Source organism: Somniosus microcephalus, chromosome 7, assembly GCF_052327205.1.
Source record: "Somniosus microcephalus isolate GS21.2 chromosome 7, FLI_Smic_1.0, whole genome shotgun sequence".
Lineage (NCBI taxonomy): Eukaryota > Metazoa > Chordata > Chondrichthyes > Squaliformes > Somniosidae > Somniosus > Somniosus microcephalus.
The window spans coordinates 62,166,007-62,186,718 of NC_140993.1; the positions used below are offsets into that span (position 1 = coordinate 62,166,007).

Consider the following 20,712-nt stretch of genomic DNA (forward strand, 5'->3'; position numbering starts at 1 on the left):
GCCTCTCCAACCCATCTGGGAATTTGTGCGACAGCACCGCTCCGATGCCATAGGGTGATGCATCACATGCCAAACGAATTGGTAGTGCTGGGTTGAAATGGGCCAACACCTCTTTTGATGTGATCAATTCTTTACACTTCTGGAAAGCTCATCTACGTTCGTCATCCCACTTCCATGGTACCCCTGTTTGCAGTAGGGTGTTCAGCGGGTGTAATACCGTAGACAAATTTGGTAAGAACTTGTGGTAATAGTTTACCAGCCCGAGGAACGACCTCAGTTGTGACACATTTTCCGGTGCTGGAGCCTTGACTACTGCCTCAATCTTGTCAGGGGACTTATGTAACCCCTCTTCATCGATGACGTGGCCGCAATACGAGATCTGTTGCTGGAAAAACTCGCACTTGTGGCGATTAGCTCGCAGCCCATATTCCTTTAATCTGGCGAGCACCTTCTCCAAGTTAGCGAGGTGATCACCGTCATTTTTGCCTGTGACCAAGATGTCGTCCAAATAACACTGGGTCCCTGGAATCCCTTGCAGGACCTGATCCATCGCCCTTTGCCAGATAGCCGGAGCCGAGGCCACTCCAAACACCAGCCGGTTGTATTGATAGAGACCTTTATGGGTGTTGATTGTAAGGTAATGTTTCGAAGTTTCTTCTACCTCCATTTGCAAGTACGCTTGGGCTAGATCAATTTTGGTGAAGCGTTTACCACCAGATAGCGAGGCGAAAATATCCTCAATTCGTGGAAGCAGATATTGCACCGTGTGAAGGATTGGGTTCGCTGTCACCTTAAAATCCCCACAGATGCGGACCTTCTTTGGTTCCCCAGGCGTATTACTCAACGACCTCTTCATTACAGGAACGATGGGTGTAGCCCACTCACTCCAGTCCACTTTGGACAGTACTCCTGAACATTCCAACCCTTCCAGCTCTGCTTCAACCGCTGGTCTGATCGCATAAGGCACTGGTCTGGCCTTCAGAAACTTTGGGCTTGCATTATCCTCTATTTTAATTGTTGCTGTTATTCCTTTTAGTGTTCCTAGTCCCTCCTGGAACACTTCTTTTGCGTCAGTTAGCACTTTTGACAGTCGTCCAGGTGTGACGTTGTCATCCTTTTTGGCCTCCACCTTCAGTGCCTGTATGGAATGCCAATCTAAATGTATCTTCCGGATCCATTCACATCCTAGCAGTGGTGGTCCTCCATTTGGCAATACATAAAGATCCATTTTAGGTATTTCCTGACCTTTATATGTCACTTTCACCCTTATTTTTCCTTTGGGGTAGACTTTTTGCCCCGTATATGTCTTCAAGACAATCTCTGTAGCTTTCAAGGGTATGTGTGAAAATAGCCGCTTGTAGTCTCTTTGATTTATGACTGTTAGAGCTGACCCTGTGTCCAATTCCATTTCCACTTGGACTCCGTCTATCTTGAGTGTAACCCAGATAGTCTGGTGATCCTCCATTTCGGTTACATTATGTAGGTTCAGACAACCCAGCTCCATGCTTCCGGAGTCTGTGTCACTTTTCTGTTCGTCTGAACCACTGTCCATCACCTAGTGTACCTTTTTGTACTTCTCCTGTGGAGATTTCTTACTGTTGGTTTTCTTCCCAGACCTGCAGACTCTTGCTATGTATCCTGCTTTCCCACACTGTCTGCACACTTGGTCCTTGAATCAACAATCTTTCTGGTCATGTGTTGTTCTGCCGCAGCGATAGCACTTCCCTGTTCCATAGGTCATTTCATTGGTGCCATATTCTTGCGGTCTCCGTTGTATCTCTGCAGCGCCCCTTGTGGCTGCTTTGTGTGATACTGCCATACTGAAAGCTTTGTCCAGCGTAAGGTCCTTTTCTGATAGAAGCCGTTTCTGGGTTCCTTCACTTTGTAACCCACACACAAACTTGTCCCTTGACGTGTCTGCTAGTCCCGCTCCAAACTGGCAGTATTTCGATAGCTTGCGCAGTTCCGTTATGTACTCAGCATTGCTTTCGTCTTTGTGTTGGTTCCTTTTATGGAACTTAAATCGTTCTGCTATCAGCAGCGGTGTGGGGTTTAAGTGGTCCTGCAGGATTTCTACTATGCTTTCAAAATTCTTGTTTACCGGCTTCTCTGGGGTTATTAGATTTTGCAGTAACCCATAAGTTTTTCCACCCATGGAATTTAACAGAACAGTGCTTTATTAGCATCTGGCACTTCATTCGCCCTGCAGTACACCTCAATACATTCCACATATGTCGCCCAATCTTCGACTTCATTGTCGAAAGTAGAGATACTGCCACTCTTCGGCATCCTTGGTTGTGCGTTAACTATCACCAATGGCGCCTCCCGCGCTTCCCCTTCTCCGCTGGCACAAAATGGCGTCTCCCACGCTTTCCTTCCTTCTCCGCGGCTCAATGGCGTCTCCCCTTGCTTCACCCCGCGGACCCTGATCAGCCCGTGATCCCTGGCTGTGCTCTGCGCATTCTTCTCTTGATATTTGTCGACGCCGCTCAGTCTAGAACCCGGCTGTTTCTTACCCTCTCTCTCTCCGGTTTGCAGTATTTTTCCTCGACGCCGCTCGGTGATCAACCCCCAGCTGCGCCCTGCTCTCTTCACCCTCTTTCTTACCCCGTTGACGCTGCTCGGCTCTCTCTCTCTGCCATCAGTCGGCTCCAGCCGCCACTGCTCAGGAAGGGTCTGCTCTGGTCCTGTCGTCGGTCTCTTACTGCTCGTTGTGGCTGGGGAACCAAGCCCGGCTCCACAGCCTCCCCAGCGAAGTTGGATCTCTGCCTGACTGCTGGGCGGTTGCTCGCGGTCGACGCCCGTGTTTCTGGACTCGACTATTTTATTTTTTGTTTTATGTTGCAGGTAGATTCGCATCGACACTCGTCGCCACTGTTAGATCCGTGGTTCAGGGGATAAATAATTACACGGATGCTGTACATAAACGAATAACAGGTCTTTACTGGAGGAGGGTACTCTCTAGACTGGGGTACAGAGGCATGCGCACAGCTTATATACCGGTGTGGTCACTGCCGGTACTACAGTATACAGGAGCTGTAAAAAGTAGTTCTGACTTAAAGCACATACACTACACATTTCACACCTAATCTAGAGCCGTCTTTTGTCTCCACTAGTCCTATCACCGTCTCGTTTTGAATACCTCTTAATGTCTCTTCTCTTTTGTTCTCTCCCAGCCTGGCCTCTTAATCTATTTCATTTCCTGTGCTTCTTTAGTCTTGACAAAGGGTTCACCTGAAACGTTGACTCTATTTTCTCTCCACGGATGTTGCCTAGTCTGCTGAGTTTTTCCAGCATTTTCTGTTGTTATTTCGCATTATCTGTGGACGATCTGCATCTTTCCCCGGCAGTCACGAACTTGCTCAGGTTGCTAGGACACAGTTTAAACAATCCCAGACTCGCTGTCCCTTCTCCGGTTAAGGTGCATGTGAAGAGGCAGAAAACCTCAACCCTCCCTCCCCAACCTGCACTTAGCAGCAGCTTTCTGCAAACGCTGCACCCCTTTCAATCGATTTCCTTTTTTTGGCTCGAAAAAAAAGTGGGGGAGCTGAAAGAGATTTGCATAAAACGACACTGTACATTTAAAAACCCGATTGCGTGCCAAATCGTGTTGGGGAAACGCGTTTTTAAAATAGTAAAAACTGATTTGCACAGACCTATTGCACAGAATGCATCCTAAACCGACCCTGAAACCAAAAGGCAACGGCCTAGAAATTGAGTTTTGGCGCAGCCAGGGCTTTAGCGCCGGAAGTTAGTGCCGGAGCTAAGTCGCGCTGGTCGGGCCCAAAATTCAATAGTTCTGCGCCCAAACGGCTGCCGGCGCTGCTGAGAGCTGTTTGCGCCTGAAAACTGGCGCTACGCGCTGAATATCGGCGCTATTCCGGCGCTGCGGCGCCCGCTGCGGTGCGGCAGGTTCGGGAAGTGCAGGCCTCCTCCTTCCCTTAAGGAGGAGCTGCCTGCACCCGGCCGCGGCCCGCGAAAATCTTTTTAAAAATGAGCCCGGCACCTCGGACAAGTGCCGGGCTTGCTTCTGTTCCGGGGGGGGGGGGGGGGAAGTCCGGGGAGGGAGCTGCGGCCAGGCGGCCGGCGGGAAAGCGGCCGGCCGCCGCGGGGCCTTTAATGCGCCGGCGCAAAGTCATGTAAGACTCTGTTGCCAGAGTCTTAGTTGCGGCTGCCACGGGCGAGGCGGCCGCAACTGAATTTCGGCGCTGGGGCCCGTCGGCATGGCAACCGGGACGCTGCGCACACCGATGACGTCATCGGTGCCGGCGCAGCGCTACCGGTCTACCGCAGCGGAAGGGCCCCAGGCAATTTCAGCGCCGGCGCCAATTGCAGCGCTAGGCCCTCTAGCGCCGCAAAATCGGCGCTAAGGGCACTGAATTTCTAGGCCCTCGTCTCTCATAAATCTCAAACTTGAATCTAACTTGAAGAACTGTGTGGTATTCTAATCTCGACGTCGTTTCTTTACATGTAGAGTTGCCGATCGCTTTGCAGCGTCCTTGCTTGTTCAGAAAAATGGGCGTCTGCTATCTCCTTTCTATTAATGCCGACAAGAGCGAGGAAGGCGCACGTGCAGCTAAAGGTGTCAATTTTGACTTCAGCAAGTTAGAATCAACTGGTTTTTAGTGCGGGAGACGCATTATGTGTGTAATAAAACTAAGCTTTAAAAGGAGACTGTTCCGATTGCTCAACACTTAACGATAGAAGTCATCGGTGCAGAATCATTTCATTTAGCTCAGGTGAATAAGGTCTAAGTTACAAGGAGCCTTTCCACCTGATTGAGAACAGTCTCCATCCATCATTTGCAAAATGATCAACTTTAATCATTTATTTCTGCAGGACACAGATTAATCAGTCCCGTAGCACAGGTCACTGTTAGTACTGTACAGTAGGATGTTCGCACTTTCTTTGTTGAAAACAATGATGTAATCTATGACAACATTCTGTGTATCTTTGAAAAGGATATGCATCTGCAATAACCTGACCATTGTATTGTTATTGTTTTCAGATAATGTCATACATACTGATTTTCAGTTTGGTGTATTGTATATGGTGCTATTTTTGTTTAGTTAATGTTTCCAGTTGCTTTGTAAATAAGCAGTGTTTACAAATACATTTCATAAAACTATTATAAAATCGTGAGTTCTTTGCAATTTGTCTACAAATAACCATAACAATAACTGAGTAAGTAGGAATAGGGTTACTGAAAATGAGGTTATAAGACTATTGGGCAACATGGGCCGCTTTCAGAATATTTTCCAGGGCCATTTAAGTTCCCAATCCGCCCCTGGTGATTGGGCCCATGCAGCATCTGGTTGACAGTCCTGGATTAGAGTGAAATTCGGGAGTGCTCCCCATTCAGCAGCTCTCAATGCCCCAGGACTCAACTTTGAGCTGAATAACCCAGAAAGGCCCACAACTAAAGGTCACAAAACCAGTGGGCACTGCCAATCATGGCCATATAAATGCACACAGTCTGGGGTGAAGTTGATCAATAGATTTAGTCTCAATGAGCACCTAATGCTTTCTGACAGGCAAGTTTATGATGCAGATTGGGTTATTGATCGTATATATGGAGCACGGCCAATGAACATCTGCCTTTAGCATTGACTGAGCCACATATGAAGTCAGAAATAGATGGTAGAAAGGTGAGAAGCAATAAGCAAAGGAGAGAAACACAAAGGGCCAAACTAATTCATAATGAGAGTGTGAAAAAAGCAAGCCTGAAGGCTTTGTATCTTAATGCTAGAAGCATTAGGAACAAGGTGGATGAATTAGCTGTGGAAATAGAGGTAAACAAGTATGATTTGATTGGGATTACAGAAACGTGGCTGCAGGGTGGGCAAGGCTGGGAACTTAACATCCAGGGATATACAATATTTAGGAAGGATCGGCAAAAAGGTAGGGGAGGTGGGGTAGCATTGCTGGTAAAGGAGGGGATTAATGCAATGGAAAGGAAGGATATTAACTCGGATGAAACGGAATCTGTATGGGTAGAAATGAGAAATAGCAAGGGGAGGAAAACGTTAGTGGGTGTGATATATAGGCCTCCAAATAGTAATATGGAGGTGAGGGAAGGCATAAAAAGGGAAATTAGAGAAGCGTGCGATAAGAGCACAGCTGTCATCATGGGTGACTTTAATTTACATATTGATTGGACTACCCAAATTAGTAAAAATTCTGAGGAGGAGGAATTCCTGGAATGTTTTCGGGACGGTTATCTGGACCAATATGTCGAGGAGCCGACTCGAGATCAGGCCATTTTAGACTGGGTATTGTGCAATGAGAAGGGACTTATCAGCAATCTTCTTGTACGAGGCCCCTTGGGTCAGAGCGATCATAATATGGTCGAGCTCTCAATCGAGATGGAGAGTGAGGAAATTGAATCAGAGACTAAGGTCCAGAACTTAAATAAAGGGAATTACGAGGGTATGAGACGGGAATTGGGTAAGATTGATTGGGTGGTGTTTCTGGGGGGATTGACAGTGGAGAGACAATGGCAAGCATTCAAAGATAGAATGGAAGAATTCCAGAACATGTTTATACCGGTTTGGCATAAAAATAAACCTAAAAAGGTGACTCAACCGTGGATAACGAGGGAAATTAGGGACAGCATAAAATCAAAAAAAAGGGCATATCAACTGGCAAAAAAAAGCACCAGACCGGAAGATTGGGGGCAGTACAGGATACAGCAAAAGAGGACAAAGGGATTAATCAGGAAGGGGAAAATAGAATACGAAAGTAAACTTGCAGCAAACATAAAGACAGACTGCAAAAGCTTTTATCGGTATATCAGGAGGAAAAGACTGGTAAAATCCCAAGTCGGTCCCTTGCAGTCCGATTCGGGAGAATATATAATGGAGAATAAGGAAATGGCAGACCAATTAAACTCATACTTTGGTTCTGTATTCACAAAGGAGGACACAAATAACCTCCCAGGAATATCGGCAAACATAGGGACTAATGAGAGGGAGGAGCTGACAGAAATTAGTATCTCTAGGGATATGGTGTTGGGTAAGTTGAGGGGACTGAAGGCCGACAAATCCCCGGGGCCTGATAAATTACATCCTAGGGTACTTAAGGAGGTGGCCCTGGAGATAGCAGATGCTCTAAGGATCATCTTCCGGAACTCCATTGACTCGGGAACAGTACCCGTGGATTGGAGGGTAGCTAATGTTACCCCAATATTTAAAAAGGGGGGTAGAGAGAAAGCAGGGAATTATAGACCAGTAAGCCTTACATCGGTTGTGGGCAAAATGCTAGAGTCCATTATTAAGGATAAAATAGCGGAGCACTTGACAAATGGGGAAAGGATCGGATAGAGTCAACATGGATTTACAAAGGGTAAATCGTGTTTGACTAATCTGCTGGAATTTTTTGAGGAAGTAACTGGTAAAATAGATGGGGGAGAGCCAGTGGATGTGGTGTACCTTGACTTCCAGAAAGCCTTCGATAAGGTTCCACACAAAAGATTATCATGCAAAATTAAGGCTCATGAAATTGGGGGCAAAGTATTAACATGGATAGAGAACTGGCTGGCGGATAGAAAACAGAGAGTTGGAATAAACGGCTCGTTTTCGGAGTGGCAGGCAGTGACCAGCGGGGTGCCGCAAGGATCTGTCCTGGGACCCCAGCTGTTCACAATATATATAAATGATCTGGATCAGGGAATTGGATGCAATATTTCCAAATTCGCTGACGACACTAAACTAGGAGGAGGGGTGGGCTCTGATGAGGATGTCAGGAGGCTACAGTGCGATTTGGACAGGTTGGGGGAATGGGCAGATACGTGGCAGATGCACTATAATGTGGATAAATGCGAGGTTATCCACTTTGGGGGTAAAAACAGGAGGGTAGATTATTATCTAAATGGCAATAGATTGGGAGATGGGGAAGTGCAGAGGGACCTGGGTGTTCTTGTGCACCAGTCACTGAAGGAGAGCATGCAGGTGCAACAGGCGATTAAGAAGGCAAATGGTATGTTGGCCTTCATATCAAGGGGGTTCGAGTATAGGAATAGGGATACCTTACTACAGCTGTACAAGGTGCTGGTGAGACCGCATCTGGAGTATTGTGTACAGTTTTGGTCGCCCCATCTGCGGAAGGATGTTCTTGCCATGGAAAGAGTGCAACGGCGATTCACCAGGCTGATACCTGGAATGGCGGGAATGACCTACGAAGAGAGATTAAATAGTTTGGGCTTGTACTCACTGGAGTTTAGAAGATTGAGAGGGGATCTCATCGAAACATATAAAATTATGGCAGGCCTGGACAGGCTGAATTCAGAGAGAATGTTTCCAATGGCCGGGGAGCACAGAACCAGGGGCCACAGTCTAAAAATAGCGGGCAAATCATTTAAAACAGAGATGAGGAAGAATTTCTTCACTCAAAGAGTGGTGAGCCTGTGGAATTCCCTGCCACAGAGGGCTGTGAAGGCTAATTCAATAAATATTTTCAAGAGAGAATTGGATATATTTCTGAAGGCTAAGGGGATTAAGGGTTACGGAGAAAAGGCGGGGACGGGGTACTGAACTGGTAAGATCAGCTATGATCTCAGACGAAGATCAGCCATGATCTCATTGAATGGCGGAGCAGGCTCGAAGGGCCGAATGGCCTACTCCTGTTCCTATCTCTATGTTTCTATGTTTCTATATACCACCTGGAAACCGCAGGTTAATTGAAGCTGATTATGTGAGTTTCAATTCACTGTTGAGCGAGATGAATTAATTTTTAAAGTTGTTGATGATCTAAGCCCAAACTTTCAAGGTGTGTGTATCCTCCCCACTCTTTCACATTCATCTACTCTCCTGAAAGTGCGAGCTCTTGTGTCGGGAAAGAGGCACTAACAGTCCAGGTGTGGGATGTGTGAGGAGAGGTAGAATGGGACGTGTGAGGAGAGGGAGAAGGCAACCAGTGAGAGGAGAGGTAGAATGAGACATGTGAGGGTAGAGATAGAATGGGATGCTTGAAGAGAGGTAAAATGGGATGTGTAAGATGATAGGTAGAATGGGACGTGTGAGGAGAGGTGGAATGGGACCAGTGAAAGGAGAGCGAGAATGGGACGCGTTAAGAGAACAGGAATGGGACCAGTGAGAAGAGAGGTAGATCAGAACGTGTGAGAGTACAAGTAGAATGTGACCTGTTAGAGGAGAGGTGGATTGTCAACCTTGACAGAATTTTCCATCACTAAAAAACGGAGAAAGACAGACAGGAGAAATTTCCAGCATGATGTAACTGTAATTCATGTTCAATAAATATCAACCATATTTACTGGAATTGTTGTATTTATGCTTTTAGTGGTTTTGGTTGTTGTTGTCAAATTTGTCCATAGACAAAAATGTCATGCTCAGAGGAGTTTGTGGCCCACTCAGTATAAATAAAAATTAGAGGGAATATTGCTTGGGATATACTTGTTTGGAGAGGGCATGTTGCTTATGTTTTCTTTTGTGAATACCTAGAGGAAGTGGTCATTCTGAATAATTACTATCCTCAGGTTCAAGTCTTTATGTGTCTTTTCTGACTGTCCTCTTACTGAAATAATCTTTTGCCATTATGCTTAGCCTTAGCTGCTATTGGCTTTTTCTATGAGACTCTGTCCCTCTGGACAGCCTTTTAACATATTTCTTGACTTTCTTATATTTATCTCAATGAGCCCCTTTTCCTCCCTGCAGAATTTGTGCAGGCCATTTTCTCAATTTATCATACTTTTAATTTTTAGGGTAACGGTAGCTTATTCTGAGCTCGTTGGTTCAGGGAAGGTATTTTTCTGCATGCTTAGCATTACATCTTTAAAGGTGTTTCACTTGTCGTCTACTGGAGTGTTGTTGTAACCTTCCCCAATTTACTTGTTTTAGTTGATTCCTCATTTAGCCCTTTTAAAGTTATGTGTCTGGTTCCTGGTCTTGAGTATTTCTGACTACCAGATTATGTTAACCATTACCATTGTGTGGTCACTGTCCCTCAGGAGTGTTACACTTAATGAAGTGATTAACCCAGATTAGCACACTCGTTAAAGTAATGGAAAGAGGAATTTCAAATTAACACATTAATGTGTATCAATAGCACACAATGCAATTTTAGTGCAAATCAGTTGAATACACTGATTGAAGAAATTGATTCAAGAAGAAGGCTCACCACCACCTTCTCAAGAGAAACTAGGGATGGGCAATAAATGCCAACCTTGCCAGTGATGCCCACATCCCAGAAATGAATACATTTAGAAAGAAACACAGATGGGGATGCATAGAAGAGATTCCAACAGAAACTAAAGCCACAATTTTACCTCCTACCACCCGGCAGAAACCAGGCGGGGGCAGTTAAAATGGAGTGGGGGACTTGACCACTTCTTTCCCGCCTCGACCTGATCGACTGCAAGTTTAAATTGCAGATGGTAAGGAAACCGCCCTAAACTGGCGGGGTCCTCCTTTAAAAGTGCAGATTGGGCTCTGATGGCGAGGCTTGAGCAGGGGAAGGAGTGATGGTATTCCCGCCAGGCCAAACCTGCTGGAAGCTGGATTGAGAGCCAAAGGAGGACCAAAAAAGCAAGTTTAAAATGTTTTTCTAAGTTTCCTTGTGGGCCAGGAGGAGCAAGTGTGTTCCTCTGAGCCCCACAAGGAAACCTTGGGCTTCCTTTGTCCTGGAATTTCCCCTCTCTCCCCCAATTGCGATCACCTCTGGAAGCTCTACATCACCACTTATCTGACTCGCGGGTCCTCGGTGACGGCATCACTGCCAGCAAGAGAAGTGATTCCTGCCGGGTTCGGACGAGAGTCGGTGCCTGAATATTTAAATGAAGCCCTAGAGTCAAAATGTCTCGGGCCTTGACATGCTAGTTTGTTGCTCGCCCAGGCTCCTCACACCAACCAATCCCGACACAATGCAAAATTAAGGCCTAAGTAATAATATACGGTCAAGAGCTTTATCAAAAACGGCTTCAGGAAAAAGTCTGTTTTTTACATTTTCTTTCAGAGGAAATACCAGCTCCACTACAAGATCGCCCTGATCATCAACTATCTGGGCCACTGTATCTCTGTTGGAGCCCTCATCGTGGCCTTTATACTCTTCCTGTGCTTGAGGTATGTAGCCTTCACTGTGGAACTGACGTTACTTTATTAAATAACCAGCAACAAGGTATGTTAGAATGTTCACAATTGGCCACCTAACCTGACCTCATTGACTGATGACATGATTGGAACATAGAACAGGAGTAGGCTAATTCAACTCATCCAATTTGCCCTGAATTTTGTTAGCTACCACAACTTATCCCAATTCCCGTCACCTCTTTTTTTAATACTCTTCCTAAGTAATTATTCACCTCCCCTCTAAACAGTTCAATTGATTCTTTATCTATAGCCTTCTGGGTTGATGCATTCCATACTCTTACAACCCTTTGTGTGAAGATTTTCTGCTGGATTTGTCTTTAACCAACTTAGTTGAAAATATGTCTTTGTCCCTGTATTCTGCATTCCTCTACTAGAGAGAAGAGTCATTCCCTACTGAATTTGTCAATTAATTAATTCTGCATTTATATCCTTCTGGACACAATGAGCCAAATGACCTCCCTCTGTGCTGGAAGATTCGATCAGTCTCATCCTCGATGATTTACAGTACACAATCATCGCTCCATTCATGCGTTTCCTCTTCTTGAGGGCAGTGAGCTTCTCTACAGATGAGATCTAACTTTTTAATTTTTTTATTCAGTTACCAGCTGCATTCGTACAGCAAAGTAAATCAGAGAGTCCAACAAGAGAGAGACCGAGCTGGTACAATGTGGTAACTACACAGCAGGGCAAAGAAATGTGATTTAATTTCATGCACATAGATCTTCAATATCTGTATCTCAAAGCTAACTGAAATGGCTTCTTCTCCCATATTTACCGCTATCCATTCACTTAACATGCAATTACAGTCCACACTACTTACACCCTCCTTGCATATCCTGGGCAGCCGCCTATATCGGGCAAATGGGGCTGACTATTTGTCATCACCATAGGCATCAATTACAAAGGCGCCGCTTAAAACATATTAAGCGCGCCAGCTATTTCATGCAGTTCGGTACTTACTGATTTTGTAAAAGCCCATTTTTTTTTATGGTTCCATCCAATCAACATCTCACATTGCAACATTATCAGAGCCACAGAGACACAAGCAGAACCAAGATATTGTAGCAGAGATTGACCAGATCTTCTGTTAAACGCACCAGCTGATTGAAGCTGCTTGAAGTCTCCACTGCCTCCCGTAGTTGCCAACTATGCGAACAGTTGATGGGACTTTGGGCAACTTCAGTCTGCTGTTCCTACTGTTAAGGGAGGCAGTCGGAGAGGGCCGCTTTCAGTCACCTCCCCCCGTGGTCTCTAGAACTCCTCCTGACTCATTTGATGCCCTCCCCCCCAACCTCCCTTGACGCCGCCTCAGGTACGGTAGCATAGTGGTTATGTTACTGGAACATTAAGCCAGAGGCCTGGACTAATGATCTGCAGAACATGAGTTCAAATCCCACCACGGCAGCTGTGGAATTTAAATTCAATTAATTAAGTAAAAAAAAAATCTGGAATAGAAAACTAGTATCAGTAATGGTGACCATTAAACTACCAGATTGTTGTAAAAATCCATCTAGTTCACTAATGTCCTTTAGGGAAGGAAATCTGCTGCTCTTACCCGGTCTGGCCTATATGTGACTCTAGACCCACAGCAACACGTGGTTGGGGGCAAAATTCAGTATCGCCCCATGTGATGTCAGTCAGCAATGGAACACAGACACAATGGCGCCGGCCAGTTCTTAAAGGGGAGGGTTCATCTTGCTCTCCATCCACACTCTACTCATTGCAGCCTTGAATCTCGGCCTGGAGAGACCTGTACATCAAATCTGCTGGAAAGAACAATGGAGAGGCTCAGGGAAAGAGCTCAGAGTGCAGCCCCCACAGTCTCTTCTAAATTGATACAAGGATGGGCAAATCAAAATGAACCTGCAAAGTGCTGCTCAGTACCCAAAATTCCTTCACACAGCGTTGAATCTCTCCAGAAGTCTCTCTCTCTCTCTCTCAGAATGCGTGGTGCAAAAATGTCACCAACAAAAAAAGGCAGGAAGCGGTCACTTTTAAATAGCGCTCCCCCAGTCCCTTCCTGACTGCAAAACGCTCCCCTCAACCTGTCGTTGCTAGTGGCAGGCAGTAAGGCAGGGGGCACCACTCAATATCCAGTCCGGGGCGCTACTGGGGCGTTGCACACTCGACTGATGTCACGATCTGCCGGCGCAGGAGATCGTGGTGGTTGTGTTTAGCACCACCGCAAAATGTCTAGTTAATTTCGTGAGCAGCGCAAACATCACTGCACACGGGCGCTAGTTGCTTTGCGCCCCATTAGCGCCCTCTTAAGGCGCTAATGGGAGGCGCAAACCAACTGAATTTTTCCCCCGTTGACTCTTAACTGCCCTCTGAAATGGCCTAGCAAGCCACTCAGTTGTATAAGGCGGCTCATCACCACCTTCTCAAGGGCAATTAGGGATGGGCAATAAAAGCTGGCCTTGCCAGCGATGCCCACATCCCATGAACGAATAAATAAAAGAAAAAGCCACTGGAGAGAGGAGATTGTATCCCGTCAGTTTGAGCGGAGCTTGAAATCGGAGCCCACAGGCGAACGACCATGGTTGATTTAACCCACTGCGCCACCCACTCTCCCAACACTCGATATTTAAAGCTGACACTCATTGGGTTTTGCTGAAAGGGAATGGTTGATCTGGTGAAAACAGGCTGATGCCTTTTCTGCCAAAAAAAATCTGACTTATCCATCTAGAGCAGAAGATTAGAAAATGGAAAATGGCCTTCCAACTCAACAAGCCTGCCCCTTTCTGAGAGCTCAACTTCACTGGTGTAGCCTCTCACCATATCCATCAATTTTATCTCTCTTCAGAAATGCCTTTAATTGTCTCGTGAACCATTTTATATTGTCCATTTCAATAACCATGTCTAGCTTTTACACCGTGGGTTCAAGGAAACCTGGCACTGTTTTAATTGTTCCTTCTTTCTTTATGTTGGCTGCCACAGGAGCATCAGATGCCTTCGAAATATCATTCATTGGAACTTGATAACCACTTTCATACTAAGGAACGCCATGTGGTTCCTGCTGCAAATGATCGACCATCAGATACACGAGAACAATGAGGTACGCTCTCTCAATAGAATCGAGCCAGTCATTGGCTTAAGTTGGTAAGTACCTGACTAATGTGTAACTGGGCATTACAGACCAGGAAGATCATATATTCCATCACTGCTCTTTACCGAGTTAGCAGCTCTCAGCAGGGGTCAGCAGTGGAAGTGCCACAGTTGGCCTCGTCACTGGGTTAGGAAAGGGAAAAGACAACCATCCCAGGATTTCTGCCCCAATCACTATGCACTGACCTGTATTAGAAAATGGGCCAGAAATTCGTGAACGGGGCTTGCCGCGCGTGCAAGGTCCCGATTTGCACTTACCCGACGCGCCTGCCGATCACCTCCAGGGACGCCTGGAATTCCATTTTGAATCTGAAGAATCCCGGGCAGTGTTTGACGTCACGCCGCCCAGGAGTGCAGCCAGCGCGAAGCCTGGAGCGCGCTGTGCAACTGAGACACGCCCCTTGAGGTCTCAGTTTAACAGGACACGCCCCCAATGTTTCTGCCAAGCTGCTAAGCATTTTTACATGCAAAGCAGCAGTTTAAATAGGTTTTTGGAAGTTTTTTGAAGCTTTTGGTAACTTTTATAAACTTTTAAAAACGTTTACATTATTTTGAAGAATCTGAAGTAGTTTTAAACAGAATTAAAGCAATTTAAAGACTTTTAAAAGCCCTAAAAGATTTTTTTTAATTCCATTTATTTATTTAGCAATGTCGTCATCATACGTGTCTTCACACTGTTCCCTTTGGCGAACTGTATGAAGTGGTGGAAGGATTTATGGCCATGATTAACGCTCATTCTGTGACCGTAACCATCTTTGAACCAGCCATTAGGGCGGTTAGTCCTATGGCGGGAGGGTTTTACAGGCTCCCACAAGCTATACAAGGAGGGGGGGCCACCCACACCCACGGACGCAAACATCCCACTGGATGTCAACCCAGAATTTAGAGCCGGAGCTCCGACTCCACTTGCCGGGACTGTCTGGAGCGGGGTTCGAAACCCTACCCTGATCTGGCCCAGCGGCGGGGATCCTACCGCTATGCCAAAGGCCCAATCCGATTAGCAACGTGAAATGGCTGGAATGAGCACAATTCACGGCATTAAAAGAACTCACAATTGAACTGATGATGACCTCAGCAATCTCCTCAAGGAGGTGGAGGCGCAGCGCCTGCTCATCATTGGTAATGAGAAGTCAAAGGCGCCACAAAAAGGGCAGATGATAGCTTGGTCTTTCAAGTGGCAGCATAGGGCTCCAGTCACGGGGAGGGAAAAGGCGCAGGAAACGTATGGGTGTCACCTTTTGTGCGGAGTGGGCCTTTTGCGTAGCAGTAAGCATCCCCGCCGCTGGGCCAGAAGGAGTAGGGTTTCGAACCCCACTCCAGACAGTCCCGGCAAGTGGAGTCGGAGCTCCAACTATAAATTCTGGGTGGACATCCAGCGGGATACTTGCGTCCGTGGGTGTGGGTGGCCCCCCCCCCCTCAGATGGGTTGTGGGAGCCCGTAAAACCCTCACGCCATAGGACTAACCACCCTAATGGCTGGTTCAAAGATGGTTACGGTCACGGAATGAGCGTTAATCACGGCCATAAATCCTTCCACCACTTCATACAGTTCCCGAAAGGGAACAGTGTGAGGATACGTACGATGATGACCTCTTGCGCAATGCACCTCCTTGGACCCTCAGTCGCAGATGCGAGGGGGCAAATCGTGCAATTGTTAAATTTTTCATTTTATTGACATGTAAAATGTTGGCCCAGTAATTCCCTTCCAAATGCGCGAGTACGGTCGGGGGTACTTACGCGTCTGGCCGGAGGAAATGCCGGTTTTCAGCATGCACAGTGCATGTGGGGAAAACCGGCATTTCCTGTCCTTTGAACGAAGGGGTTCAGAGGCAGAACGCGTGCGACTGCACAGGCAGCGCGTGCGCAGTAAAATTCGCCGCTTTCATTCATGCTTTCAGTGAGGTCAAGTCCTTACAACTTACACATGAAAAAAGCATGGGTACAGTTGGTCCAGAGGCTGCGGAGGAAGATATTTCTTATCGTGGAGCTTCTGAAAGTATGTATGTCTGTATATATTCCTTTGCGTGTTATGTATATATTCCTTTACTTATGTGTATGAATGTATTATTTAATTATGGCTTTCAGAGAAAGTAACTTATTGGAAAATCATAATTAAAAACATACATTCATACACATAAGTAAAGGAATATAAAACATACATACATATACGTAAAGGAATATATGCGGACATACATACATAATTACTTATTACTGATGAAAAGTTTCTTTCTTAAAAGTGCTGGAAATGTTACATTACTCATTTTAGAACACTCATTTTCACATTCAATTCACACAGCCACAATTGCTCCTTCTACCTACCGTTCTGAAAACCCGTTTAAAAAAAAAAAATTTAAACTTTAAAACTTACTTAAAATTTCTTAAAATAACTTCCCTCCCTTTCCCAAACAAAAATATTGCCTTTCAGAAGCTCCACGATAAAATATATCTTCCTCCGCAGCCTTGGAACAACTTTACACATGCTTTTTTCAAGTGTAACTTGTAAGGACTTACCCTCACTGAATCCATGAATGAAATCGACGAAGTTCACTGCGCAAGCGCTGCCTGTGCAGTCGCACGCGCTGTGCCTATGAACCCCTTCGTTCCGAGGACTGGCAATGCTGGCGTTCCCCGCATGCGCTGTGCATGCTGAACGCTGGCATTTCCAACGGCCAGATGCGTGAGTACCCAGACCGTACTCACGCATTTGGTCACGAATTTCTGGCCCAATATGTTTGGATGTTGGATGATAACGGGATTGGACTCATCTGCATGCCCTCCGTGATTACATAAATTGCCAACACTAACTGTTTAGTCTCAGTTTTTGTGACATACTGGGTAAATTGAATAAATATTTGAAACAAGGACAGATACAGGGCTATGGAGGGAGAATAGGGAAATGGGATCAGTTATGGATTGCTCTAGCAGACATATGATGGCTGAATGGCTTTCTTCTGTGGTTCTATGGTTACAACAGTGAGTACACTTCAAAATCAAAAGTACTTCTTTTAAAGTGTTTCTTATAAAGTGTTTTAGGCCATCTTGCAGTTATGAAAGGTGCCATATAAATAAGTACAAAAGCAAAATACTGCGGATGCTGGAAATCTGAAATAAAAACAGAAAATACCGGAAATACTCAGCAGGTCAGGGAGCATCTGTGGAGAGAGAACTCTCTACAGATGCTATAGCAAAATACTGCGGATGCTGGAAATCCAAAATAACAACAGAAAACACTGAAAAACTCAGCAGGCCAGGCAACATCCGTGGAAAGAGAAACAGAGTTAACGTTTCAGGTCGAAACCCTTCTTCAGAACTGAGAAAAAAGCAGGAAATAAAACAGATTAAAAGGCCAGTTTGGGGGCTGGGAAATGGGGGAGGGGATGAAAGAACAAAAGGGAAGGTCTGAGAGGTGAAGAGATATTAAGAGATATTCAAGGTGAGACGAGATGGTAATAGGACAGGTAAAGAGACAAAAGATGGCTCTAGATGAAGTGTGAAATGCGCTGGCAGAGTGAGAGCCAGCTTCCATGTGGGAGAGAGAAAATGGAAAAGGCACAAACCAAAGGTGTGGATAAAAAATATATAAAAATATAATAGAGGCCGAGGTTATGATCTGAAATTGTTGGACTCGATATTGAGTCCGGAAGGCTGTAAAGTGTCTAATCGGAAGATGAGATACTGTTCCTCGAGCTTACGCTGAGCTTCCGTGGAACAATGCAAGAGGCCACGGATGGTGAGGCCTGAGTGAGAATGGAGCGGTGAATTGAAATGACAGGCGACAGGAAGCTCGGGGCCACCCTTACGGACTGAACAGAGGTGTTCCGCAAAGCGGTCACCCAATCTGCGTTTGGTCTCCCCAATGTAGAGGAGACCACATCGTGAGCAGTGAATACAGAATACTAGATTGCAAGAAGTACAAGTAAATCGCTGTTTTACCTGGAAGGGGTGTTTGGGGCCCTGAACAGTGGGAAGGGGGGAGGTATAAGGGCAGGTGTTGCATCTCCTGCGCTTGCACGGGAAGGCATCCTGGGAAGGGAAGGGGTGCTGGGGGTGATAGAGGCATGGACTAGGGTGTCTCGGAGGGAGCAGTCCCTACGGAATGCTGAAAGGGGAGGGGAGGGGAAGATGCGTTTGGTGATGGGATCACGTTGGAGGTGGCGGAAATGGCAGAGGATGATCTGTTGAATGTGGAAGCTGGTGGGGTGAAAGGTGAGGACAAGGGAGGGGCAGGGGTGAGGGCAGAAGTGTGGGAGATAGAATGGACACGGTCGAGGGCCATGTCAACCACGGTAGAGGGGAATCCTCAGTTGAGGAAAAAGGAAGACATGTCGGAAGCACTGGTGTGGAAGGTGGCATCGTCGGAGCAGATGCGGCGGAGACGGAGAAACTGGGAGAATGGAATAGAGTCCTTACAGGAGGCGGGGTAGGAGGAAGTGTAGTCCAGGTAGCTGTGGGAATCGGTGGGCTTGTAGTGCATTTCCTGCTTTTTTCTCAGTTCTGAAGAAGGGTTTCAACCTGAAACATTAACTCTGTTTCTCTCTCCACAGATGCTGCTTGACCTGCTGAGTATTTACAGCATTTTCTGTTTTTATTTAAATTTATATTATACTAGCTTGGGGTGCCCATTGGTGCCGAGGGTTTTTTGAGGGCATGTTGTTATTGGAAGAGAGAGAGAGTGCGACTGGGGGAAGAGAGCCCATGACTGGGGGGAAGAGAGAGAGAGCGACTGGGGGGAAGAGAGAGAGAGCAACTGGGGGGAAGAGAGAGAGCGAGCGACTGGGGGAAGAAAGAGAGCGAGCGACTGGGGGAAGAGAGCGAGCGACTGGGGGAAAGAGAGTGAGCGACTGGGGGGAAGAGCGAGAGCGACTGGGGGGAAGAGAGCGAGCGACTGGGGGGAAGAGAGCGAGCGACTGGGGGGAAGAGAGAGAGCGACTGGGAGGAAGAGAGAGAGCGACTGGGGGAAGAGAGAGAGCGACTGGAGGGAAGAGAGAGAGCACCTGGGGGGGAAGAGAGAGAGCGACTAGAGGGAAGAGAGAGAGCGACTGGGGGGGAAGAGAGAGAGCGACTGGGGGGAAGAGAGAGCGACTGGAGGGAAGAGAGAGAGCGACTGGGGGGAAGAGAGAGAGCGACTGGGGGGAAAGAGAGAGAGCGACTGGGGGGAAGAGAGAGAGAGAGAGACTGGGGGGAAGAGAGAGAGCGAGAGACTGGGGGAAGAGAGAGAGCAAGGAGACTGGGGGGAAGAGAGAGAGCGACTGGGGGGAAGAGCGAGAGTGACTGGGGGGAAGAGAGCGAGCGACTGGGGGGAAGAGAGCGAGCGACTAGGGGGGAAGAGAGCGAGCGACTGGGGGGAAGAGAGAGAGCGACTGGGAGGAAGAGAGAGAGCGACTGGGGGGAAGAGAGAGAGCGACTGGAGGGAAGAGAGAGAGCGCCCTGGGGGGGAAGAGAGAGAGTGACTACAGGGAAGAGAGAGAGCGACTGGGGGGAAGAGAGAGAGCGACTGGGGGGAAGAGAGAGCGACTGGAGGGAAGAGAGAGAGCGACTGGGGGGAAGAGAGAGAGCGACTGGGGGAAAGAGAGAGAGCGACTGGGGGGAAGAGAGAGAGAGAGAGACTGGGGGGAAGAGAGGGAGAGCGAGAGACTGGGGGGAAGAGAGAGAGCGAGAGACTGGGGGGAAGAGAGGAGAGCGAGAGACTGGGGGGAAGATGAGAGCGAGAGGACACATCAAGAAACATATTATTCAACAAGCTAAGCCAAACAACCCCAGATTTCAAGGAATTGGATGATCTGTCAAAATTGAGATTAGTCCTAGGAGAAGGAGACAGACCATACCTTGGGGCTAAATATGTAACAACATGTCACAACCTGAGGACTGTTTAAAAGTAAGACTGTTTAAAATTAATATTGAACGTACCAAATGAAGTAGAAAGACTGTTTAAAATTAATATTGTTTAAAAGTAATATTGTATATACCCAACAAATGTCAAATCGATTGACACCTACAGAATGTTGGAAAACTGTACCTTTTTGCTATGTAAGCTTTGGCAATATGGTTCTCTGTAAACTTTCATGCCAATAAAGCATTTGAACTGAACTGAACTGAACTGAACTGAACTGACTGGGGGGAAGAGAGAGAGCAAGAGACTGGGGGGAAGAGAGAGAGCGAGAGACTGGGGGAAGAGAGAGAGTGAGAGACTGGGGGAGGAGAGAGAGCGAGAGACTAGGGGAAGAGAGAGAGTGAGCGACTGGGGAGAAGAGAGAGTGCGACTGGGAGGAAGGGGAAGGGGGAGGAAGGGGGAGGGAAGGGGGAGAGGGAAGGGGCAGAGGGAAGGGGGGGAGGGAAGGGGGAGGGGAGGGAAGGGTGGGAGGGAAGGAGAGGAAGGGGGAGTGGGGGGAGAGGGAAGGGGGAGAGGGAAGGGGGGGGGGAGGGAAGGGTGGGAGGGAAGGAGAGGAAGGGGGGAGTGGGAGTAGGGAGGGGGAGGAGGGGGGTGAGGAGGGAGGGGGGAGGG

At 47.1% G+C, this 20,712-nt stretch overlaps 1 protein-coding gene across 1 annotated transcript in view; it reads left to right on the forward strand.

Moving 5' to 3' along the window:
* LOC147114657 (corticotropin-releasing hormone receptor 2) overlaps nucleotides 1–20,712 on the forward strand; it is a 392,400-nt gene that overhangs the window by 222,594 nt on the left and 149,094 nt on the right. Inside the window, exons 4-5 of the mRNA XM_085992504.1 lie at nucleotides 10,969–11,075; nucleotides 14,043–14,160. Coding sequence (XP_085848630.1) covers nucleotides 10,969–11,075; nucleotides 14,043–14,160 — 225 coding nt within the window. The remainder of the gene's footprint in view (nucleotides 1–10,968; nucleotides 11,076–14,042; nucleotides 14,161–20,712) is intronic.